The sequence below is a fragment of the Antedon bifida genome, chromosome 5, assembly GCF_963402885.1.
Source record: "Antedon bifida chromosome 5, ecAntBifi1.1, whole genome shotgun sequence".
In the NCBI taxonomy this organism is placed as follows: domain Eukaryota; kingdom Metazoa; phylum Echinodermata; class Crinoidea; order Comatulida; family Antedonidae; genus Antedon; species Antedon bifida.
Window position 1 is genome coordinate 24,909,327 of NC_136230.1, and position 26,377 is coordinate 24,935,703.

The 26,377-nt window shown below is 33.5% G+C and overlaps 3 protein-coding genes across 3 annotated transcripts; all 3 read left to right on the plus strand.

Annotated features, from left to right (window-relative positions):
* The first annotated feature begins 2,056 nt into the window (after positions 1-2,056).
* Positions 2,057-10,253, plus strand: LOC144843447 (progressive ankylosis protein homolog). The gene is made up of 13 exons (XM_078700232.1): positions 2,057-2,140; positions 2,589-2,802; positions 3,029-3,147; positions 4,071-4,154; positions 4,473-4,646; positions 5,230-5,283; positions 5,555-5,692; positions 6,163-6,255; positions 8,082-8,156; positions 8,530-8,659; positions 9,015-9,138; positions 9,474-9,573; positions 9,712-10,253. Exons 1-13 carry the CDS (start codon positions 2,057-2,059, stop codon positions 9,790-9,792), a joined length of 1,470 nt encoding a protein of 489 aa, XP_078556358.1. The 3' UTR covers positions 9,793-10,253.
* A 6,035-nt stretch (positions 10,254-16,288) lies between these two features.
* LOC144843448 (progressive ankylosis protein homolog) lies at positions 16,289-22,519 on the plus strand. The gene is made up of 9 exons (XM_078700233.1): positions 16,289-16,372; positions 16,722-16,935; positions 17,246-17,364; positions 17,753-17,836; positions 18,706-18,882; positions 19,401-19,538; positions 20,036-20,128; positions 22,201-22,272; positions 22,403-22,519. Exons 1-9 carry the CDS (start codon positions 16,289-16,291, stop codon positions 22,517-22,519), a joined length of 1,098 nt encoding a protein of 365 aa, XP_078556359.1.
* Positions 22,520-22,567: 48 nt separating this feature from the next.
* LOC144843654 (mineralization regulator ANKH-like) lies at positions 22,568-25,885 on the plus strand. Its single transcript, XM_078700537.1, has 4 exons — positions 22,568-22,665; positions 24,860-24,983; positions 25,349-25,448; positions 25,592-25,885. The coding sequence occupies exons 1-4, from the start codon at positions 22,593-22,595 to the stop codon at positions 25,649-25,651; spliced, it is 357 nt and encodes a 118-aa protein (XP_078556663.1). The 5' UTR covers positions 22,568-22,592; the 3' UTR covers positions 25,652-25,885.
* Positions 25,886-26,377: the final 492 nt, after the last annotated feature.

Sequence of the window (26,377 nt, forward strand, 5' to 3'; positions counted from 1 at the left end):
TTAACACATAAACACCATAATAAATTCCAGTAATTTGATTGGACTATTGTGGGTCACATGGTGTGCACTATAGTACGCACTATTGAACTGTCGTTCAATAGTACTTTCAAATGCAAATAATTTATCCAGATACGTCAGTTGGTACAGGGCCAAATGAAACTAATTTCTCCAGGTACGTCAGTTGGTACAGGGCCAATGCAACTCATTTCTTCAGGTGCGTCAGTTAGTACAGGGATAAATGCAACTCATTTCTCCAGGTACTTCAGTTGGTACAGGGTAAAATGCAAATAATTTCTCTAGGTGCTTCGGTCGGTACAGAGCCAATGCAACTAATTTCTCCAGGCGCTTCGGTTGGCACAGGGCCAAATGCAACTTATTTCACCAGGTGCGTCGGTTAGTAAAGAGGCAAATGCAACTGTCGGTACCGGGCCACCAAAAGCAACTCATTTGTCAATGTGCATATGTTCATTTTTTTTTCGAATACATAAACAGCCTTACTGGCGTAGCATAACAATAATTAAACTAACAATTAATGAACGGTATGCATTATGTTTTTTATGGGTTGGGACTCAAGTACAATAATGTACACATGACCGGAAGTTTACTTGCGGAGGTTTTAAACTACGGCGGTGTAGAGTGGGTGGGCTGCACGCCCTCTGAGGTGGGTTTCTTCTAGTGTTGTATACGTTTTTCACATTAATATACGATACGATACGAGGAAAGTTTATTGCAATTTCAAAATAAATTAAAATTGAAGTTTAACAAAAATAACTATGGAAAAATATATAAATCGTATGCATAAAAATACAAGTAATTTTTAGAAAAATACATATACATCTATATACTATATACAAGACCGGACATTACAATAAGAAAAGGACAAAATTTAAAACGATAAAATACAAAATAAAAAGTCTAAACAAAAACTCATGTCAGAAAGGGGCACCCGGGTACAGGGATACACTACCAGGAATTAAAGAGGCTAGGTTTAGACAAAAGATGATGAAGCCTATGAGACGATAATTTTAATTTTTGAAAATAATCCCTGCAAAGCCGGGTGCGCCTTTCTGACAAGAGTGGGATATTCAGACATGTTCTAGCACACTCATAGCTGACCCCAGGCAAAATAATCCCCAAAGCTCTACGTTGAATTCGCTCCAATTGCTTACTCTGAGATTCGCTAATACAGGCTCCCCAAACTGGAACCGCGTATTCTAAAACGAGGCGGATAACAGCTGTAAAAAAGCGTACTAACCCCATATGACAAACTCCAGATCTACGTAGTCGTTTAAGAAAATACAGCCTGGTAATACATTTAGAAACCATAGAATCCACTTGGGTTTGCCAAGACAAGTCATTGGAAATATCCAAACCTAAAAGCTTATATGAGTTAACATTATTAATAGTACTGTCATTAATGATAAGGGGATCAAAATTGGATCTAATAGATTTACAGTTTATAAGCATTTCCACCGTTTTATTCGAATTGATAACCATATGATTTTCAACAGTCCATTCAACAGCATGGCCAAGGGTTGACTAGAGCCCACTAGACCCACCCCCGCCTATGCACTCATAGACGGAAGTATCGTCCATATATTTTATGCACGACACTTCCTCCAAGAGGTCATTGACGAAGACAATAAAAGAATAGGCCCCAGTTAAGGGAAACCCAATTCGAAAAAAAAAACAGACCCAAGCTTAATACGTTGTTTTCTCTTGCAAAGAAAGGATGCCACTCATGAAATTAAAAATTCCTCTACTTCAAGATTCCTTAATTTATTTAATAAAACTTTATGATCCACCAAATCGTATACTTGTTTAAAGTCGAGTAGAAGCACTATATAAATATAATGAATGATGACATATTGGAAATGAAATTATTATTCTCAGGCCTACAGCTGATGATAAAAAAAGATAATTGTTTTTACGCTGTTATTATCAAAAAGGCATAATTAATCTAAATAACACATTTAAATGCTATGTCACCGGTTTAAAAACCATGAAATCTTCAGTTAAACGGCCATATGATACCAAACGGAGACTGATGCTAAACATGGATTACAAAGTATATTGGCTGCTTACTAAGTTCCTTGTACCACTTGCAATAACAACATTTGTTTCCGATGTTGGCGAACAGGTAAACTCCACGGGGAGACTATAGGGGGAATATAAATTGGAGGCCTACATCTAAAGTTTTTGGAAGAAACTTTGAACGGAAATATTTCATACTTTATCCATGCTAAATTTATTAATTCTTTGTTAACACTCAAGACCAGCTTCCGATCCGAAATCAACTCTCTATCATTAAAATATTAATTTTAGGCTACTTCTGAGAAAACAGATATGCACTGCAGCAGGCTAACAGGGTTTTTTTTTGCAGGTATTAAGAAGATCATCACTTTATGTATATTTTTATATTGAATTTTGTTGTATTTCGGAATACAATTATAAATTTGCATTTCTCGTATCTCTGAACTATTTAGGCCTATCATCAAGGATAAACTTAACTTAAAAGTATATACAATTAATAGACAGTATTGTGTCTTTTTTCAAGCATCATTTATTTCTCTCTTTTTTGGCCTCAGGTTTTGAACAGGGGTTTATCATCTACAGAAAATGCTACTGAGATTCTTGCTGCTTTTGGTATAGCATTCTCACTCACAAAGTTTGCTGCCGGACCTTTTGAAGAATTCAAGAATGTCGCCTTGGTGTTAGTACATTGCAAGAAGGAAGCAAAGATAGGGTTACTAACAATGTTTTTGGTTTGGGTCATCGTCCTGATATTTGCTTTACTGACAGGTAAGTATAATATAACGAAACCAATTGAATTCCTACTTTATTAACATGAATTAATGATAATAATTATTCAATAACGTAACATTTTTCATAAACATTTGGCGTTGTTGAAACCATTAAGGAACAATGGAGTAATTAATGCAGTAACTACATTTTGTATAACTTTTTAACTTGCTTTTGTTCAAATAATTTCATCCATGTTATTAATGTGATATTTCATACTAAATAGCATATACCGATTTCGGCTACTTCATCACACATACACTTTACAGTTTAGACAAAGACGTCGGACAGGACATACAGACAGCTATGCTAATGCTCTGCGGCTTCCCACTGTTGCAGGGATTGGTAAGTTTATCATAACATAGAAAAACACAAGGGAACAATATTAAAACATATAATATATCAATATCAAAACTAGCCCTTCATCAGTGCGAGTGAAAGTATATTATATTTTCACTCGCACTAATGAAGGGCTAGTTTTGCTCGAAAGCTTTGCTAATTTGTCTGGCTGTTTTTTTTTTCGTTTTGATTTAGCTTTTTGCTTATTTTATTTTGTATCTCCATTGAAATCCAGCCTGATACACACAGCATTGTCATTTTTTCAGTAATTTGCTTTTAATAATAATATTATCCTGGATTTATATAGCGCCTATTAATGTTGTGAAACTTCTAAGTACCTCTGTACATAAACTAATACGATAAAAGGGATTCCAACCATGCCAAAAAAAAAAAAACCGAAGTAAGGGTATACGCCTTCGTCGCCAACCAGGGATCGGTCTAATTGAACCCCGGTCAGCACCAGTTGTGTCTCCGGTCATCCCGGACTCAGGCGCCTCCTGTCCTACTTAAACTAGATCTAAAACAATCTAGGTGAAAAAAGAGGATTAATATGCTTTGGATTCACATATTATTTCATAGATATCAGAAGGCTATTATTATTTTTATTATCCTGGTCAGGTTATTTTAATTAGAAAAAGAACCCACTTAGACTGAGCGAGTGAAGTGAAGGACTGACTTAAAGATATATTGTCCTCCAAAAAACATGAAAATGAAGATTCATTTAAAAAAGGGACATTGAATAGGCTATTTCGCCTAAGTCAATCACTTCCGTAGAAGAAAAAATTAATTTGTAAAAGATTCAATTCAACCAAAAACTCATGACTTAATTTGACTATTTTTGGTTTAAATTACAGTTTCTTCAGGTAAATATTGAAAACAATCAATCATATGTTTACCAGAAGATCCACTTTTTGTTTTTTTTTAAATAGATATTTTACTTAGCAGGATATATCCTGCAGATGAAATGCACATCCCTTGTTGGAACCGCATCTGTGGTAGATGTAGCAGTCCAGGTCAGTATAATGAGAATTCACACAAAGGACAGAGATCAAATTTATCCGAACTGCAAAGTTTTTAAAATAATATAATGCTAGCCTGCCTTAACACACTTTGAAAACTTTAGCAAACTCTGAGATTGGCAGTATACAACTTGGAGTTTGCTTCTTTTGCAGGTTTGGTAAATGTAGACTATCGCAAACATAAACGTCCTTAAATTTACAGTCATTAAATTGACTTGTCCTTTTTAGGCTACCGTCTTCATTTCATTTCATATTTTATTCCATTTATGTTATGTATAAAGCATACAGTAACTATGATTGTTTTGCTTATAGGCGGCAACAATTTTTGGATTACTGCAGTCAAATTTAGTAAATACAAAACCTGTTCTAATTCCAATTTTTGCTGTCTATATCGGTGCCGTGACCAGAGTTAGTTTACTCTCAATTGGATTACTCGTCTTAAGACGATGGAAAAGGACGCCCCTTCCGAGTGAACTACAAACACACGTAAGTCATGTTGGAACAATCGAGCCAGGTATTAGGATGTTTGAATGTACTGTAGTAAATGTCCATTTTTCCATTTTTTAATTAACTGTAGGTAAGTAGTAAATCATGTTGGACCAAACGAATCAGGTATTGATTAAGATGTTTACCATTTTAAAAATAACATGTATCGTTTAATTTGTATTTTTTTTCTGTTGTTCCAAAGGATTGAAGTTCAACAATAAAAATATAAAAACATTAGGAAAAACAATAAACAAATATAAGTCTACACGCACATCATGTTTTGGACATGCGTGCAAACTTACAACATATTGAGTTTTTTCACAAACAATATTCAGTTGTCGATTTAAAAATTCAGATTATCAAAAGGTAAGAGAGTTGGCCATTTTTTTAAAAATCCATGAAACAAACGTTTTTGAAAGATTAGTTTTTAACTCTAGAAATACCGAGAACACGGCGTCTTCTAAGATTATACGGAGCAGAAGGAACACATTTCAATATCAATAGTTTAGTATACAGGAACAAATGAGTTTGTTAAGAAAAGCTAATGTAAAACAGTTTAAAATTCTTTAAACAAATTTTGCAGAAAAGTCTACATTTAGCAAACATACCATGGTTTGCAAAGTCGAGTAAACTCCAAGTTTGTAAAACACCAAAAAAGGGGTAGACTATGCTTGATATGTACTAAGTACACACACAGCCACTGATCATAACTGGGCCCTCTAAGAGACCACTCTTTGACTAAAGAGGTTACACAGTATAAAATAACAAATAACAAATAGAAATATCATCAACTAAGAGGAAATTACCCTATCAGGTGATAAATGTTACGTAAGCCTAATAATTATTATTGCATTTTCCCGAAAATCCAGAAAGTTGGAAATAACTAATTTTTTTATCGTTTCCTTCAGGAGAGCAACCTGAGTGTTTTAAAAGTTCTGACATTTTGGTGGCCACTTGCGATTGTCCGAGGTGTTCAAACAATCAGCAGACCAATTGTTAACTTGTTTGTAGCCAGAGATCTGAATGGGTCAGATGAGGCTATTCAGGTAAGAACAAAATGCTTTTGCACATTCCAAGGAGAAAACATAGCTACTGGGCTTTGTAACAATCTGTCTTTTTACTCTATACTTTAATTACATGAGTAAGAATCGTTGGATTGGCGCTGTAAAAATGGAATGAATGATTGATAAAAATGACTAATAACAAATAAAATCTGTATTGTCACCCCTTTTCTCTCTTATTGTTGCAATTTAAGAAAATCTAAATTATTGCAAATACCATCAAAAGTATGAACATATTCATTAATGAATTGAAAAGAAAATAAAATGTTAGGGCATCAGTGTTTACTATTACGTGTATTATTTCTCTGCGTAGCATGCTCTCAGCAGCATCGTATATACCCAGTAAGAATTTCCCTTAGTTGGATAAAAATGATATCAAAACTCTTACTCTAAATCTACCAGATTTTAAAGGTAACCGTTCAGAGTATAATGGGTTTTTTTTCTCTGTATCAAAGGCCATAGCAGTTCTGACAATTGTATACCCAGTAGCCTTTGCTTCATTTCATTGGTTAGATGACTTAAAATCTATACAGCCTGCTTTTTTGAAGGTAAGAAATAAAAATGTGGATATTGATTAAAGGTTTTCTTGAAAAATAAACATTAGTGACGTTATCGCAATACCAACTTTACTATAACATGTGGATGTTAGTTCATTACCATATTACCATATTTTATATACAATGTTTTGTCCCTAATGTGCGTAAGGTAAAAACATATGGCTTACTTAGCTCTGACGTAAAGCTACATCGTATCATAACTGTGTACAAAATACAATTCGTGATAAAAAAAACGACACACATAGGCCTACTATATACATAAACGGGAGTTATTTGAAATACTGGTCAACTGATCCTATGATACAGATGTCACATGTGGCGCTGTATCATAGGATTTGTCTATGATCATTTTCAATGTACATACATTTAAAGGGCATTGCATTTCTGAACTTTTAAGAAATAAAACTGGAAAATAATTTGAGAACCTTCATATCATACTGTAATTGCTACATCGTGATTTGTTCGAGGAGCAGTGTTTGTATTCAACTCAATTCAATTCAATTCAAAATTCTTTAATCACCCCACACGGGGCAATTCAAATAAAAAGGTCTGGATTAAAATTATCTTACAAAATATACAAAATATCACAATACACAGTACAACAAAAAAAAGAGTCAAGGTTCAAGAATTTAAGAGTCGAATAGCCACTGGCAAAAACGAATTCCTTTTCCGGTTTGTTCTACATGCCGGGCATCGAAAGCGACGCCCATGAGGCATGAGCTCGAAATCACTGAACATGGCATGGTTAATATTTTTTAGAATAGCTCTACTTTTTTCTAGAGTTTGCATGTCACAGAAAGAAGATAAGCTACGAAGTTGACAACCTATTAATTTAGAACTTAAGTTAACAATTCTTTGTAGTGAGTTTTTCTCTTTGACCCTAAGACTAAAAAACCAGCATATAAAGGAAAAAGTTAAAACGTTCTCAATAAAGGAACTATAAAAAACCCTAAGAATTACTTTATCGACATTAAAATGGTTCAGCTTCCTTAACAGATAAAGTCTCTGGTGTCCTTTCTTTACTATTGTATGGTGTTGTATTCCACACTGTTGCTTCTTTTTTTACACTCTTTAGGACCCTACTATAAACTAATTATTTTATTATATTATTTTAGATTTAAGTTGGGTTAATAAGTTGTCATTGTTGTGATTTACACGATTTTAACAAGATGTTGGCCTACACACAGATAATGACCACACAATATACAACTTACCGAAAGTCAATTGCTATGATTAAAGCAATAAAATTGTTCTGTATTTACATATTTTCCATCCGGCATAATTATATCTCCAATTAAATCTAAATTTTAAATAAGTCTCAAAATATGTATTTTTCATTCTTTTTTTCAAACCAGTAATATTTTCAAATTTATAATTAAAAAAACAATTCCATAGGCCTAATGAGACTATATTTAGCATTGTTAATATATTTTTTTAATGTGGTACTAAATTACCTTTGGTCTGGAAAATTAAACTTGGAAAAAAAGCCCATCGCGTATCATGCCCACTTTTCAAGATAGTATGTGGAGTTTAAAACATATATTAAAGGCCAAATTAATTTGATCAAATCAAAATATAGGCCTAACATAGAAAAAAATATTTATAAAAGTTGGAAAATATAAATTGGCTTTTATATGAAGTGGCATTTTGTTGTTAGGGGGCTGTTTCTCTGTATGTTTTTGTATTGTATGGAATTATGAAAATGAAAATATATAAAAAAAATCATTTGTAATTTTACAATTTAATGAGATACTAAATTGAAAATTAATTAAACAAATACTTGCATTAATGTCATAATACTATTTTTTTTCTTTTAGAAAACAGAGAGCACATTTGTAGAAAGAAAACATATAAGGAACTTTGATATATGTTGTGTTACTCTGGGATTTGCGGTAATAATTATTGTGGTCTTTAATTACAATCCTTTGAACTGCAACATATCGTTTGAGACCTAGAATTACTGTGCAATGTTTTACTTTAGTCCTAGCAATAGACATAGCAATTTACTGATATCCCCTTATTAGGTTTCTGAAAGTTCATTCAATAAATGAAATTACGAAAATTGATTTACACTTTTGGAATCTATAGTAATGTGCTGTTATTATACAAATGTACATGTTTTTCATTTTTTTAAAGAAGCATTTTAATTAAATCCCTTACTGCCGACAAGCGCCTGATTTTTGTTTGGCTGAGGACTACTAGGCCTAACACCATGGACATTCCTTAATCCATGGTAACACCTACAATGATTTGTATTGTTTTTAGGTCTTTTTTAGTCTATTTTGGATCCCCGGAATTGTGGTAAATTTTTACACAAGTACTTTAGGCGTGTCTGAAGAGATTGCTGAGATGTGCGTGGTACCACTAAAGATGTTTTCGGTGTTCACCTTAATAGGTAACATTACTTTGACAGTGTTTATAATTATAACTAGAGATACTATGTTCAATAGAACATAAACCCACTCAGAGGAATGTTGTAACTTTTGACCCTAAGCTTTAACGACTCCATGAATTTTAATATTGACCAAGTTCAATCAAATGTCCACAACTCTCACAAAATACGTACCTCCACCCCGGAGGGGTCTGTTTTAACACAAACTTGGAAATGGTAAAGTTATTAACATGGTATTATGTCAATATAACTATTAATTTACTCTTTTGAGATGATCCGTTTACTAGTAATAATATTACAGTACACTATTACTAAACAGAAGTAAAAAGGCCGTGTTTCTAATTCTTGTCTTTTTCAGTTGGATGGCGATCTCATATTACGTCATGGTTGATATTACTTAAGAAGACGTCGGTAGTTTTTCCTAGCTCTGTTATAAGAATGATCATATTTTTCGCCGTTTTGAATCTATTTCCACTACTTGGGTATGTTCTATAGAAACGTGGTAAATGACAGCTAAATACTTTTAAATTTTAAATTCTGTATTAAGTTACCAACAAAAATTGCCTCCGTGATGTTTATCTGGCGGATCCATGGATTGTTTAGACAGAAGGGATAGGGAGGGCTCCCTTTTTTAAAATAACACATCTGTCAAACCATGTAAACAGTTTGAAAAACGAAAAACAATTATGAAAACACACTAGGTTTCAAGAAGGTGTTGCCACCATTGGCATTGCCATTGCCGTTCGCCACCCTTTGCTGGCATTATACAGTAACTAATGTATAGGTACGTTTATCTCCTGATTTGTTACTGTTACAGGATACACGGAGCACCTTTAGGAGTTGCAGCACTTCTGTCTGGTTTTGCAGTGGAAACACTATCAGTGCAAATAGCAACATTTGTTGTAGAATACAAAATGGTCAGTGTTATCGATTGTTTTGTTTCTAGTTGTAACTAATAATAGTATTATAAGTTGTTTATGTTGACGTTTTTAAAATATTTATACCATTAAAAAGTGAATTTAAAACAAACCTCTTTATTACAAATGTCAATACAGAAAAGAAGCCGCCGTCCAGTTGCATCAAGCAAGCAATGTGGAACGGCAACATCGACTACTGAAATCGAAACGATATCTTAGAGGGAAAAGAATATCTCGTAATCACAGATGCACTGTTTAGCTGTAAAAACAGATGTTGTAAGCCAATTGGAAATGAAATAAGAAACACCGGTTCTCTTCAGATCACCGAAGCGTTGGTCCTGGTTGCGTTCTGGATGGGACACCGTTTGGGAATCGCATCAGGTGCTGTATATCGGAAAGTGATGGTGTAATGATAATAATTTAACTAGCATGTGACATCTGTACCTTTATAATATATGAAGTTAGCTTAACTTAAGCTTAAAACTGTGGCGGAAAATCGGATTAGGCACTTGATGGACCCACCAGCCACCACTGTGCAGCACACACCCAGATCAGAACATCAAAAGACGATGCCCTAATCTTTTCGAATAGTGTACCAAGTTCTTTAACGTGCACTATCCAGGCATTCGAAGGATGTCTTGCTTAAGGACACAACCAATAGGCACATGCAGGCTAGAATGATATAATAGTACAGGAAAGATATGCTCAGAATCAGTAAAAGGTTGAAAAAATTGCAACAGAATTTTTTTCACCACAATGCATTTCTATAAGGTCCCTATATGAACATACTAAAAGTCTAGAAAAATCCAGGTAGGGGAAATAGGTTTTTTTAAACAAAATGGCCGCCAATAGCGAAAAATGTCTAAAAATGAACAAAAAACATATATTGTATATCTAATTACCACTTGATAGCAGTTTTTATAATGCTTTTTATATTTCTTTAGTGTCAAACATTTAAACTGCAATATACATATTAATTTAAGTGCTATTTAGCAGCAAAAACACACATTTAAGTATCAAGATATCACCACGGTTATAATAATAGACAACGTAGTCTTATGCATTATAATGCAGGACTACGGTGTCTAATAAAACAGTTCATTTACATTTGAATTACGGCCAATGGGAGAATGACCACTCGTCAAATCTCAAAAGGAAATCTTCACATTCCTAAACCTACTCTTGAAATTTTCAAACTCTCTTTCAGTTACAAGGCCCCTCATTTCTACAATGATCTTCCTCTATCTATCCGCAATTCCTTATCCTTTTCCTCTTTCAAAACTAGACTTATGACTTTTCTCAAAACTATGTAATCCTTTTCCTGATTTTTATTGTAAAATAGCAGATCTAACTTTTTATTTATATATATATATTTTATATTTTGCTTAATTTAACATTTCAGTTATTTTCTATTTTTCAAATTTTCTTATTATTTTTAGTCTTTTGTAATTAATTTTATTTTTTTCTTTTACTTTTCTGTTCTTGTTGTTTTTTGTATATTGTATCTGTTCTGAGGGTCCCAAATGATCAGCAAATGCTGGATGGATCACCCTCATTAAATATGGTTAAAATAAAAAATAAAATAAATAAAATAAATAAAATAGAATAGAATTTTACAATCTATTAATCCATTCATTTTCATTGTCCAGTTATCATCCTCTGTCTATAGGTAGGAATTAAGCATGTGCTGATGCCGTGGTATTCGTCACAAACAGTGGCACTGGTGGTAAATTTGTCATCAATGGACACATCACGCCATTTGTAACTTTCCATCCTCCAGTCTGTGGGTTGAAGAGTATTTTCTATCCATTGCTGTACCATGGTAATAGACATGCAGGGAATGACATTTTGCAGCATTTGTTGTTGGGGGAATAGACTTTATTTCAAGTGCTGTTTTGCTTTTTGCTACTACCCAGAACGTATTCCTCCATACAGTATATAGCTACCAAATTCCTCTGATGCAATGGTTCTTTTCTTTTTGGAGACGTTTGGTTTTACAGAGTTTGTAAGCATACTACTGCCCAGGTGTTATGACTTTTTAAGACTAAAACCTTTTCCTATACCAAATAGATGGGATGTAGTATCACATCCCTGGATTCCATGTTTAAAAAGCAAATTAATTTTTATAGAGCTTCACACCAAGGAAAGACTTTACATGCATTCACAGTGCTCCCCCATCGAGAACATACGGTATTAAATCAATGAATGAAGCAACCGTGACAGAATATTAATTTAAGAGGAAAGAACATATTATTACACATGGGTCAAAATCAACCATATTCATCAATAGAGAAGCAGTGCACATTCCCTCACATATACTATTTCATCATCGATGGCTATGTGAGACAGTCATACACAATGCATCATTTGTTGAAAAAGAACCTTGTACTTTTCCTGCAGCCCTCATTTACTCAATTGACTCCATACACACTACACTGCTAGACTACTCAGAATCCTTCATCTCACTGCCTACTGTATGTTATCAATGGGGGAGCACTGCTACATCAAACCTCTTAGCCCGAAACAGCAACATTTCAAGACATTTATTATGTACCATGTATGTTTGTTACGTTATGTGAAGGCATAGTAAACTCTTGTGTTTAATGGCTATAATTATGGGCCGTAAGTAAATTTGGTTTAGGAAAAGGTGTTGGTCTTAAAAATCATCACATCACAGTTGGAGTTGTATGTCAAATTCTGTAAACCAAACAGTTTCCAAAAAAAAAGAAAACATTGCATCAGGAATTTGGCATTGGTAGCTATATATGGAAGGAAGTCAATGGAGACTTTAGACAGCCCACTTTTCTTTGAGAAAGTTGCAAAAAGCAAATCTATTCCCTTGCTGCAAAATTTCCTTTCGTGAGTCTTTATTACCAGGTATAGCAGTGGATAGGAAATACTCTTCAACCCAGAGACTAGGGATGGAAAGTATTGATGACAAATTTACTACCAGCACCACCAGAGAAACTATTAAAGTTGATTAGATGTACCTGTAAATAAGGTTGTAGTAAAATGAATTGCAGCTGCAGAAAATATGGTTTGGACTGCTGCTCCACTATTTTTTAAGAATGCCACGGCATCAGCACATGCTCAATTCCCCACCAATAGATGGAGGATGAGATACTGACAAGATGAAAATGAAATGACCACATTTATTTGAATAAATGCCCTTGGTGGTTGATTTTTAAGGAGGATAGTGGGGGCGTGTAATCGTCGTGAGGAGTTTATTCGGAGAGAGGCGTTTATGTTTGTGGGTGTAATGTGGTAACATGTATAATCAAATAAATGCACCATTTAGATATGAACAAATACAACACCATCATGTCATTCAGTGAATTCTATTACAAATAGAAATGTGTTAAAATATAATATTGTGTATAATATGCATGTGGCGGGGCGTACATTCGAGGAAATAAATTCAAAATGATGTCCGATGGGGGCGTGGGAGGGGTTGCGGTGGCGTAGGTTATTCAATTTTTCTGAATGTAGTGTTTATCCGAATAAATACGGTAATAGATTGTAGTCCAGTGATGGCGGGGGGGGGGGGGAGCGCAGCTAGCATCAATTGGCTGGGCCATCAATGGGAGCGCACCCAGAAGTTCCGACAATATTATACCGGTAAAGGGTAGTTTTAGTCACTTTTAAAAATGAAAATCCTTGAAACAGCACTCAATGGGATATTGTTTTATATTACGAAATGTCATCATATTGTCTACATATACTCCTGAAAGACTCCCTCACCCTTCCCATATGATCTCCCATCCCTATAATCCTCTCCGCTGGCACCACCAATGTTGTAATATATTGTTATAACAGTACAAATGTATTATTGACACCGTAATCCTATGCATAAGCATAGGAAGGACTGCGTTTTATATATTATAACAATAGGGATATATCTAGATACTTAAACATTTGTTTTTCGGCCATTTCCAAATTAACAGCACTTAAAATAATGTGTATATTGTAGTTCAGATCTTCGAAACTGTAAAGAAATATATAAACCATTGTAAAAACTGTTATAAAATGGTAATTAGATCTATCATTTATGTTTTTTTGTCCTTTTTTAGGCATTTTCGCCATTGGCGGCCATTTTGTTTAAAAAAACCTATTTCCCCTACCTGGATTTTTCTAGACTTTTAGTATGTTCATATAGGGACCTTATAGAAATGCATTGTGGTGAAATAAATTCTGTTGCAATTTTTTCAACCATATTTCATAGTTTTCCTGTACTATAAGCCTTAAGTAACACTTTATGTAGTCTACGACACTGATGACTATTTTTCTAATGTAAAAGTTAATAGTTTTGTATCATAGTCACGGAATTACTATAAATACATTAATATAGAAAATGTTTTAGATCTCGTGAAACCCAATAAATTGAAAAGGTGATGTTAAAAGTATTGATATCTTGTGATTTAACACATAAACACCATAATAAATTCCAGTAATTTGATTGGACGATTGTGGGTCACATAGCGTGCAATAGTATACAAATAATAAATGTTTATGAGTGTAATGGTACAAATAATGGCATGAGGTGAATGATGAAATGTTATATTTCAACGAGGCGAAGACGAGTTGATATATAACATTTCATCATTCACCAAACACCATTATTTGTACCATTACACGAATATAAAACATCCATTATTTGTTGTATATAACATCTAAATAGATTCCTGTCCTTTGAATCAAATAAGAGGTAGGCCCAGCCAAGGCTTACATATGATTCACATTAAAACAGTAACTTTTGGTTTTTAATAAATATTAAATATTATATTTATTTGGATTTTATAAACACACCTACTGTATTGGTAATTATGTCAACAAACGACCAAACAATCCAAGGCCTAGCAAGGCTAACCCACTTAGGCATAGCCTGATACTAACTAAAAGGCCTAGGCCTACTTGCTAGGCTGGGAGGCAGCAATACCAAATACGAAACTTCGACAAGCAACTGGAACTCATCTAGGCTAATTATGTTTTTTCCAACGATTCCACGTCTTGTAGAGATGTTCACATTAATTAATCAAAATCATACAAACAATCTAAAGCTAATTTAAATGCCTTTTTGATTTTAATTAGTACATTATTTATCTCTCCAAAAATGAACCAGTCATAACATTCATTATCCGCGGCGAAAGTACAAAATAGGTGGCGCTGTTGTATTTTAAAAGCAATAGTATAACAAAAATATTTTCCAAACGCGAAACACGAAAAAAGTACTATTAAACGATCCTTTAATAGTGCGTACTATTGCACGCCATGTGACCTACAATCGTCCAATCAAATGACAGGAATTTATTTAGGTTATATAATACGCACTATTGAACAATAGTTCAATAGTACTTTCAAATGCAAATAATTTTTCCAGGTACATCAGTTGGTACAGGGTCAATGCAACTCAATTATCAAGGTGCGTCGGTTGGTACAGGGCCAAATGTAATTAATTTCTCCAGGTGCGTCGGTCGGTACCGAGCCAATGCAATTAATTTCTCCAGGTGCGTCATTTGGTACAGGGCCAAATGCAATCCATTTCTTCGGTCGGTTCACGGCCAGATTCAACTAATTTCCCAGGCGCTTCGGTTGGTACAGAGCCAAGTGCAACTCATTTCTCCGGGTGTGTCTGTCGGTACCGGCGGCCACCAAATGCAACTAATTTGTCAATATGCATACTGTATGTACTAACTAACTACTACAACTAAATTGTTTCCAGACTAGACGCTCTTAAGGAAAATTAACTAGACTTATCATTGACATTCAATCATAATCATCAAATGACCATTATTATCTTACACAGGGCCCGCGTGGTTAATTGGTCTGTACGGTTTTAAAAGTTTCGAAAAGTAAATATCCCTTCATATACCTTCATTTATATATTCGCCCTCTACATTTACTTTATAATTCTATTACACGAATCGATAAAGCATGTGATGTAAGTCGTAAATAAAAATTTGAGAAAATCTTTTACATAATGCTACTATATCGACTTATTATCTCTTACATACGACTTATTATATTTTAGGTATGACATCTCGTACGACTTCTACTTGAGGTATAGCAATAATTTAACAACCAGTAAAAACAATACCAGGGCGTATACCCAGCGCGGTATACGACATAAACAGCCCTACTGGCGTGGCATAAAAAGAATTAAACTAAACATTATATTATGTTTTTATAGGTTGGGATTCGAGTACAATAATGTACCACAAAATGCCCAGAATTTTACTTGCTGAGGTTTTAAAGAACGGTGGTGTGGAGTGGGTGGATTACCCGCACTATGTGGTGGGTTTCTTCTAGTTATATAAGTTCATCATATTAATATAAATATAATGAATAAATAAATAGAATGAACATTCGAAATATTCGAATTATTCAGCTGATGATATAAAAGTGTGATGACCCCACAATTACCAAGGCCATATACATGGCTGCAGTCGCGTGCTCAAGTTTATAGTGTTTACCGACCAACCGACCGACCAACCGACCGACATAATGAGCTGTAGAGTCGCGTTGCACGCGACTAACCGCTTCCCCCCACCCCACCACCCAAAAAAGGCAATTGCTTTTACGCTGATTTTTATTATCAATGCAACATAAAGGCATAATTAATCTAAATAACACATCTAAATGCTATGTCACCGGTTTAAAACTCATTAAATCTTCAGTTAAACGGCCATATGATACCAAACGGAGACTGATGCTAAACATGGATTACAAAGTATATTGGCTGCTTACTAAGTTCCTTGTACCACTTGCCTTCACTTCATTTGTTTCCGATGTTGGCGAACAGGTAAACTCCATGGGTAATCCATATACGGGGATTAAATAAGTGGGTACGGTACATTTGTTTTGTGTATCGAATGTAAGGACTACAATTAATTTGTTTTCCCTTTTGCGAGTCTTCCCCGCTTTTATTTCATTCAGCATATATTAGGCTTACATATACAAAACGTATAGTATACCAATTAAATTGTATTTTAACCTTTTTTATTTGTTTTTTCTCTTCTTAATTTTGTTTTAGTTATCTTTCTTAAATCAAATTATTTATTAAATCATGAAGTTGGATTTCTCGGATCTCTCGAGTTTCAACTTGTAATAATATTGGTGTTTTTTTAAGCGTTATTTTTGTTTTGCCTCAGGTTTTGAACAGGGGTTTATCATCTACAGAAAATGCCACTGAGGTTCTTGCTGCTTTTGGTATAGCATTCTCACTCACAAAGTTTGCTGCCGGACCTTTTGAAGAATTCAAGAATGTCGCCTTGGTGTTAGTTCATAGCCAGAAGGAAGCAAAGATCGGGTTATTAACAATGTTTTCGGTTTGGGTCATCGTCCTGATATTTGCTTTACTAACAGGTACTACCAAACAAACCAAACATTTTTTTCTTAAAATAAAATGCCTATTAGAAAATTAATCTCTCACGATATTGTAATAGAGAGTGTTTCACATACATCACCTATATAAAATATTAACAATTATTATTCAATAACATAAACATATTTGGCTGCCCTTGTCGAAACTAATAATGGACCATGTCAAAATTATTCTACTGCAGTTACTGCAATAACTATGCAAACCTGTTTTGTTAAAATAACTATCATTGGAGATGCGATATATTTTTATAATGTCATCCATTTTACCACTGAAATATTTCATACTAAATAGCATATACCGAATTCGGCTACTTCATCACACATACACTTTACAGTTTAGACAAAGACGTCGGACAGGACATACAGACAGCTATGCTAATGCTTGGCGGCTTCCCACTTTTGCAGGGTTTGGTAAGTTTTTTTTTTTTAAAGCAACAATACAAAAAACATCAACCATATATTTATAGATAGGCCTACCAGAACTGGTACTAGAACTACAAATAAGATGCTAATCTCTTTGACTTAGCATGAAAGTATACACCTCCATGAAATAAAAAACTGAAGTCTTTTCTTGACCGGCCCAAGGATTGGACTTGTTTTTCGACCGAGAATCGATACATCACACCATTTCCAATCCACTTCGATTGTGGAAAGGCCTTTTCAGGGTTCAAGTCTATTTCAAATCGGCCACGGAGACCAATCGGAAGAGATCGATTATTCGATCATTCGCTTTAGGAATGTGCAAATTGTATGTGCATATATCAAAAGATCCAGTTAGTAATTTTTATTTTTTAAATAGATATTTTACTTAGCAGGATATATCCTGCAGATGAAATACACATTCCTTGTCGGAACCGCATCTGTGGTAGATGTAGCAGTCCAGGTCAGTACAATGAGAATTCACACAAAGGACAGAGGTCAAATTAAGTAGAACTGCTTAAAATTTAAATTTAAAATTAAACAACTTTCTTCATCAGTGCTTCTATGAATTTATGGCTACTGTAGTTGATAGCAGGAGACGCTAGGAGTGCTAGTAGACAAAACCCAGTACCGTTTTGATTTCAAGATCATTCGGAAAATTACTCAATGGGGTCAAATTAAGTCGCAGTCTGTTTTGTTTTTGTTTTTTTACAAAATTCAAATTTTAAAGTTTAACGAAATGTTAGTTTGACCGAACCTTCTTCATCTCAGCAAACTCTAAGTTTGGCAAGAACAATTTTCCATAATGCTCGTTTGCAAAAATTTAACAAAACAAGTTTGACCAAAATGTATACTAGCTTGTTTGACCGAACCTTCATGAGACACTAGTTTGCTGATAATTTTAACTCAGCAAACTCCAAGTTTAGCAAGAACTTTGTTTTAACCAAATGTACTAGTTTGCTAATAATTTTATCTAAACAAACTCCAAGTTTTTCTAAGAACTATTTTACAAATGTTTAACCAACAAATAAGTTCGACCAAATGTACACTAGCTAGTTTGACCGAACCTTCTTGACAAAATAGTTTACTGATCTCAGCAAACTCCAAGGAAATTTTCCAAATATGCTAGTTTGTTGGACAAACTTACACTCTATAGCAAACTTTCTTAGAATAGTGCACAATGCTAACAAACAGTTTCTAACAATTACAATCAATGACTTTAAGAATTGGCTTGCTATTTTAGGCTACTACACTGTACTATTTTACTTATAAATTTAAAAATGTAATTATATAATTCGAAAACAGAAGTAAAGTATAACTGTTTTATTATAGGCGGTTACAATTTTTGGATTACTGCAATCAAATTTAGTAAAAACAAAGCCTATCCTAATTCCAATTTTTGCTGTCTATATTGGTGCCATAACCAGAATTAGTCTACTCTCAACTGGATTACTCGTCTTAAGACGATGGAAAAGGACGCCCCTTGTGAGTGAACTACAAACACCACACGTAAGTCATGTAGGCCTAAACGAGCCAAGTATTAATTAAGATGAATGTACTATAGCCAACTTCCATGTTTCCATTTTGAAATTAACTGTACCTTATAATATCATTTGAATAGCTTTTTACATTTGTGTAAAATCATTTTACGTATCGTAAGAGGGCTATATAGTTTATAAGGCCTAACCACATTTTTTACTTCCTTGTCGTTTTCTTGAAACATTTTTATACTAAAACTTTTTTTTTTCAATAATTTAAGTTTTGCTGGTACGTTTTAACAACTTAATTTCCAACGAATAAATCACGCACGTCGAAACACATCGAAAATCGGTATCACGTCAAGATACACAGAATGTGTGACATGGTACACGAATTTTATCCATACGGATAGACGGATGTTGCACGAATTTTCTATTATTAGTATTATTACGTAAACGTACATCTAATGTAATAATAATAATTTTCATTGCATTTTTGTCAAATCCATAAAACTGGCAGTAATTAAGTTGTTAATCTTATATCTTTAGGAGAGAAATCTAAGTGTTGTAAACGTTCTGAAATTTTGGTGGCCACTTGCGATTGTCCGAGGTGTTCAAACAATCAGCAGACCAATTGTTAACTTGTTTGTAGCCAGAGATCTAAATGGGTCAGATGAGGCTATTCAGGTAGAAATGTTTTTGATTTTTAATCATCTTAAAACTGCAAATACGATAATAAAAAATAGAATCTGTATTTTCTTTTTTTCCCCGCTCTTATTTTCCTTTTACAGATGTAAATCCTCATATTAAAAAACAATTGTTATTAGTTTTAGAAAAACTCATTATCTATAATACCTTTTTGGGCTATAGCAGTTAATGCTGTCATATGTAAAAAGTAATTTTTAATATTATTTATTTACATATAGGCCTACAATTTTTCCCTCTCTTTTTTTCCTTCTACTCGGTAAAAGAGAGAGAGAGAGAAAAAAGAGGTTTGGTGTAGTAAGTCTGTTGTAAAGTAGTTATTTTATTTGATGTTTTTTATCTGTCTATTTTTAATCCGTGTCTATTTATAATTGTTATTTTATATATTCACTCATAAGCCAGAATTGGCTGGTCTTGTATTTCACAAGAGTATAATTAAATAAATAAATACAAAAAATATGTTTTTCCTCGTATCAAAGGCCATAGCAGTTCTGAGCCTTGTTTTTCCAGTAGCTTTAGCTTCTTTTCATTGGTTAGATGACATAAAATCTATACAGCCTGCTTTTTTGAAGGTAAGAAATGAAAATGTGGATAATGTTTGAAGGTTTGCTTGGATAATAAACACCAGTGACGTTATAAAGTGCGATAGACTATGTTTTGAAACGTAAATAGAGAAATAAACACTAGTAAAGTTAAGTTTGCAGTACATCATTCATTTTTAAAGGGAAATAAAGTATGGTTGAGAATGTCCCGAGGTTTCGCTTGTTCCAATTTACATTGTAGTATACCGACTTGTTGAGACATCCTCAATCATACCTTATACCGTTAAAATTACCGTACTTTATAAACGAATGGGTTGTATTATTATCATAAGTCAGATGCTTGCCTCACTCTGAGAGTAGAGTAGGGCGTATGACGTAATTAGCTCTCTGACGCTAAGCTACTTCGAATCATCAGAGTGTGTACCAAAGGCAAATCTATGATACAACGGCACACATGCGAATATTTCGAGAATTATTTAAAGTAACTGGTCAACGCATTACATTGGTTCTATGATATAGGCGCCCGTAGGCATCATGTGACGCTGCATCACGTGATTTATCTATGATACTTGACCATTGTAGAAACATACATTGAAGGGTATTGAACTTTTCTCAACATCTAAGAAAAAATTGAAAATCTTTTCAGAAACTCCATACCTGTTACAATTTATATCGACATTGGTTTAGTTGTTTCTTGTTTTTTTTTTAACACTCTTTTTTTTGTTTTAGGTCGTCCAGTTTATTGTACTTCATTTATATTTGTATAGATTTGAAATAAAAACAAATAATACTGAGAATAAGCTGTAATTTATTACAATATATTTTTAATATTTTAACATATTTAAAAATATTTTGACCGTGAACAAACTTAACAAACATTATTGATTTCGACAAACGATTTCAAACGATATAAAGTACATACAATTAATTATCAAACAAATAACAATTTACCGAAAGCAAATTGAGTATAGCAATACATTCGTTCTGTATTTACATATTTTCCATCATAACTGACATATTAATTGGTCTTAAATGTTAAATAATTCACAAAATATGTATTTTTCATTTTTTTTTCAACCAGTAATATTTTTAAATTTGTAATTTATAAATAAAAAAAAATGACCATAAGGATATTATTTAGCATTGTTAGCATTAATAGTAAAAATATGATGCTAAATTACTCTACACTAATGCAGTAATTAGCCTATTATAGTATATTGTACAGACAAACTGAATCCCTCCTGGCATTAGAAGCAACATATCGTCGCTATTTTATCTTTTTTTATTATTATCTATCAAACTGGTTGTTTTCTATTGATTTTTCCTGTCCCGTTTCCCGCCTGTCTCTATCCGTTCGCTCTGTGTCTCAGGCAGACTTCCGTTTCCCGCCTGTCTCTATCCGTTCGCTCTGTGCATCAGGCAGACGCGACTCAAGATCCTGTATCTTTATGGGATCCTTCTTCCTTTTCACCGGATTTATTGTTATTTGTATATTAGGCTTTTTTTTAAATTTTTTTTTTCTATTATTGTTTCAATCTCAAAAGGAAGAAAATAAATGTTATTTGGAATTAAATTTTGAATAATTTTACAGGACACAAATCCACGTTGTCTTTTATGTTTTTTTATATTGTGCTTGTAATTTATGCCTTTAATAAATTTGAAAAATACCACAGATTCCAAATATTTTTTTAAAATAATTAATAAATAAACGAATAAAATGACATACGAGGTTTGATCAAAACATCAACGAATAAATATGGGCATGCACAAAAATGCCTGCTTTCTGCCGTTATATCAGGAAAGAAAAACCACAAAAAAAGGAGATACGATGTTTTGAACTAGCGACGAAATAGGGAAACAGTCAAGTTTAAATAAAGGTTTCATTAGTACGATACGGCAACTTCCGTATGTATTGCTATCCGTATAAAAAAGGCAGACAAAACCAAACATCAATAAAAACGAAAAGTTACAATACAATAACACGAACGCTTGTTTAAAAATGGGTCCTCAACATAAACAAGAAACAAAGAAGTAATAAGAATTTTACAATGTAATGAAATTGATATTAATACTTAATGTTATATTGTTACTTTTTTTTGTAGAAAACAGAAACATTTGTGAAAAGACAACATATAAGGAATTTTGATATATGCTGTGTTATTCTGGGATTTTCGGTAATATTGTTATCTTTATCTGTATGAAATTTAAAGACTAAAATGTTATTCAGCAATGTACTGATATTTCCACTTAGGCCTAATGGTTGTGTTTATTTTATATTTTTGTTTGTCTCTCTTTCTTTTTTAGACGCTAGACAGATTTTTTACGCCTGATTTTGATCCCGTTTTACAGAAATCCCAGAAAGCGCCGCGCCTGCTTTTGGTTTGGTTGTACACGTCACAAACAAACGTAACATTATATTAATTTGTGGTGTTTTTAGGTTTTTTTTAGTCTGTTTTGGATTCCCGGAATTGTGGTGAGTTTTTACACAAGTAGTATGGGCGTGTCTGAAGAGGTTGCTGAGATGTGCGTGGTACCATTAAAGATGTTCTCGGTGTCCACCTTAATAAGTAACATTACTTTGGTTGTGTTTTAATTATAGTAGTTAGGGCCTACAAACACTATTAGTAAACAGATTTCAATGGTGAAGTAAGGCCCTGTTTCCACAGCCATAACTAAGATTATCGGTTTATTTGTTTAACCAATCAAATAATTAATAGAAAGTCATGTGTGCATGATCAATCATTACCGTACACACACCCGATTCTGCAGCTATTCAATTTCAATTTCTTTTATTTTATTTCGGAATATTTCATCCATATCAATAAACGTACAAACAGAAAAAGAAAGTTCGCAAACTCTAAGCTTAAATATATGGGATACTTCTCCATCTACAATACATGTTTGAGTTATGGAGCATACGACCAACAAGAATATTACAACTATTCAACATACGTTGTATAAAACTACAGATAGATTTTCGCATATACTGTACTCATTAAAAGAAGGGACGACATGTTCAATAAACATCCTGGTACTGCTGCTTCTAGAAACATTCAGCATACGGCGCAGAGCATTATTGTAGTGATCTATTGTATTCATACGACAGTCACACCAAATGGCAGCACAATATAGATGAATACAATTATTAATGAGCTTGTTAATGTTATAAAGAGTCCATTGATTGAAATCCTTTCACCATGCCTTCAACAAACACTGCTTGTTAGCCAAGGTAATTGTACCTGGTGTTTTTTGCTAACACCTTCATCTTCTAATTATTGTGCAGCGGCACAACATCTATAAATGTACGGGTAGCCCCTTTCATCTGACCAGACGCAACGCATGGCATCTATCTCTAGTTCCGAAAAACTCTGGATCAAAAGCCTTACTGGCATCCAGAAAGCAGGCAAAAACTGGGCTACCGTTTCTATTGTAGTAGTCAATGACATTGACGTTTAAATGCAAAGATACATGTCTCAGTGTTTTGCTTTAAATGCAAATTGGTAGTCGTTAGATTCCAATGCGTTATCGCAGTGATTAAATAAATTAAAAAACCTTAGATAATACAGACGCTAAAGCAGGTATATAGTTGTTATTAATAGTAATAATCACCTGATTTACTCTTAACAATCGACAAAATAACTTTAACAAGATCTTTAGTTACATTACCATGACACAGCATAGCATTAAAGCAAATATAATATATAAAAATACTGTAAGATGAGGGCGTATCAATTTGATCTCTGGTGCGCGTGCGTACAACTGAGGACTAGTGCTGTTCCGCCGTACCACGCCGAGAATGTTAAAGAGTCGCTATCCAATCGAGTTCGAACAATACCATGAAAGCCCCAGTGGTCTAATGGTTAGGACATCTGCATATCAAGCAGGCGGTCCGAGTTCGAGTCTCGGTTGGGGCGACTTTTTCTCATTCTCACAGATTTCCTCATCTTTATCGTTTCAAATTAATTAATTAAATTTCAGTATATCACCGGGCGGTTTAGAATTAATGTTCTTTGCCTGATTTGTTTATATATATATATAGATATATATATAAGTCGTTTACTAGCATAGTTAAGATGTTCACCACCCAAACCATCAAGTCGAGAGTTTATCAATGCAATTAGATACAAGACCATGATTGACAGTTATACCAATCTCAGGTGGACAGTATTCTAGAGTCTCCTCTACAAATGTTTTATGAGTCGTGGTATCTACACAGTTAAATAAATTCTCATGTTTTGCCCAATCACTAGATAGAGTCTAACTGACTATCGCAAGTCATCTAGATACGTGTCTGGCTGTATTACACTATCTTTGTATTTAATACATCTAAACACGTATCTAGATGACTCGTGATAGTCAGACTCTATCTAATGACAGCTGCAGAATCGGGTGGTACAAGAAGCGCTCAATTCCTTCATGGTAAATGGTTAAAAATCATCTTATTTTGGATAATTATCTGGATTCAAGCAACAAAAATTATATTGAAAATTAAAAAAAAAAGATGTCCTATCTTAGTTATATTACCTTTCAATGTTCATTTCTAAAATATGTATTTTTCATCTGTATTTATATGTATTGATAAATAATATTGATCAATTGATTGATTGAATGTGTTGCAAATAATAATGGTAATTTTATATAGAATTTTGTTCCGCTACACTGGCGAAAATTGTTAAGCAATAAATGTGTGTGTTGTCTTCTTCAACAGACAACGCTGTTTTTAAAACTTTTTACAAAGGCTTTCTAATTATTGTCTTTCAGTTGGATGGCGATCTCATATTACGTCGTGGTTGATATTACTTAAGAAGACGGCGGTAGTGTTTCCTAGCTGTGTTATACGAATGATCATATTTTTCGCCGTTTTGAATCTATTTCCATTACTCGGGTATGTTCTATAAAAATCGTCTGTAAATATTATTATTATGTTATTGTTATTAATAATATTATTATTTTGGAAACACAGGATCACAATCCTCTATAGTACTATTTTTGCCATACAAACCTTTAAACAATAAGTTAAAGATTCTTCAATTCTGTTGGATCCATAGATTTTTGAAAAAATTGGGCTTCCCTCTATGATTTTAAATAACACATGTGTCAAACCAAAAACGAAGCAAGAAGAAACATCACAACGATGAAACAACACTTTGGTTTCAAGCAAAGAAAAAAAACAGAATTTATTCCATTGCGTCTCACCATTCTCTGGATCACATGTCGGCATTACTAAAGGGCATTTTTTCAATTTTACAGGATACATGGAGCACCTTTAGGAGTTGCAGCATTTCTGTCTGGATTCATAGTGGAAACACTATCCGTGCAAATAGCAACATTTGTTGTAGAATACAAAATGGTCAGTGTTATCGATTGTCTTTGTTCAAGTTTTAACTATAATAATAATAATAATAATAATAATAATAATAATAATAATAATAATAATAATAATAATATTTGAATTTTAAAACAAACAAACCTCTTATTATTATTTCAATACAGAAAAGAAGCCGCCCTCTAGTTGTATCAAGCTCAAAATACGGAGCGATCATTGACTACTGAAATTGAAACAAACAAATGTAGAAACTCAGAACGCAAACAGTATCTCGTATCACAGATGCACTTTATTTAGTTGTAAACAAATTATTGTAAGCTAATTATAAAGAAAAATAATAATAATAATATATGTTACAAGATTTGGACGACACTATTGTTGACATTGCACCAGTCGTTCCAGTTTGTCCAGATATATCTGTAATTTAGAGTGTGAGATTATCCTCACATACTTACATTTTCCGCAGCATCTCAGACTTAAAACATCATTAATAATAAGGATCAGAAATAATATTGGTCAACTGTGCTCTGTGGCACACCAGTTCGGATCTTGCTTATACCCGAGACAATTACCAAACTTCCCATTGGTAAAGAAGAGAGATATTTTTGTAAGGAGTCAAGTAAAATAAAAGCCAAAGACAATCTTATTTGGATTTAGGTAGATTTGAACAATGATGCATTACGATGATCAATTTGAGAGGACTTCTTTTTCGTTTTAGAGTTGTTCTCTTGTGAAATGGTCTTTCGTTATTGTTTCCTTATAGACCGTCGTCATGTTTTTAAGAAGGATTAAAAAGTAAAAGAAATAGAAACGGGTCACCCTAATTACTCTAATTGGTCACGCGCGCCGCATATACAAAACTAATTGTCTACCAGATTTCACTTCTTACAAAGCAAAAATTACAAGCCTATACATTAAATGCCATGATTTAAATTCTTTGCGTCAATAATGGT

Excerpts from the sequence above, each read along its gene's own strand:
- LOC144843447 (XM_078700232.1), top strand. The coding sequence starts at position 2,057 with ATGGATTACAAAGTATATTGGCTGCTTACTAAGTTCCTTGTACCACTT. Across the intron at positions 6,256-8,081 it reads TACAGCCTGCTTTTTTGAAG|AAAACAGAGAGCACATTTGT; the intron begins GTAAGAAATAAA and ends TTTTTCTTTTAG. Across the intron at positions 9,574-9,711 it reads TTGTTGTAGAATACAAAATG|AAAAGAAGCCGCCGTCCAGT; the intron begins GTCAGTGTTATC and ends ATGTCAATACAG.
- LOC144843448 (XM_078700233.1), top strand. The coding sequence starts at position 16,289 with ATGGATTACAAAGTATATTGGCTGCTTACTAAGTTCCTTGTACCACTT. Across the intron at positions 18,883-19,400 it reads GTGAACTACAAACACCACAC|GAGAGAAATCTAAGTGTTGT; the intron begins GTAAGTCATGTA and ends TTATATCTTTAG. Across the intron at positions 19,539-20,035 it reads GGTCAGATGAGGCTATTCAG|GCCATAGCAGTTCTGAGCCT; the intron begins GTAGAAATGTTT and ends CTCGTATCAAAG.
- LOC144843654 (XM_078700537.1), top strand. The coding sequence starts at position 22,593 with ATGGGCGTGTCTGAAGAGGTTGCTGAGATGTGCGTGGTACCATTAAAG. Across the intron at positions 22,666-24,859 it reads CTCGGTGTCCACCTTAATAA|TTGGATGGCGATCTCATATT; the intron begins GTAACATTACTT and ends ATTGTCTTTCAG. Across the intron at positions 24,984-25,348 it reads AATCTATTTCCATTACTCGG|GATACATGGAGCACCTTTAG; the intron begins GTATGTTCTATA and ends TCAATTTTACAG.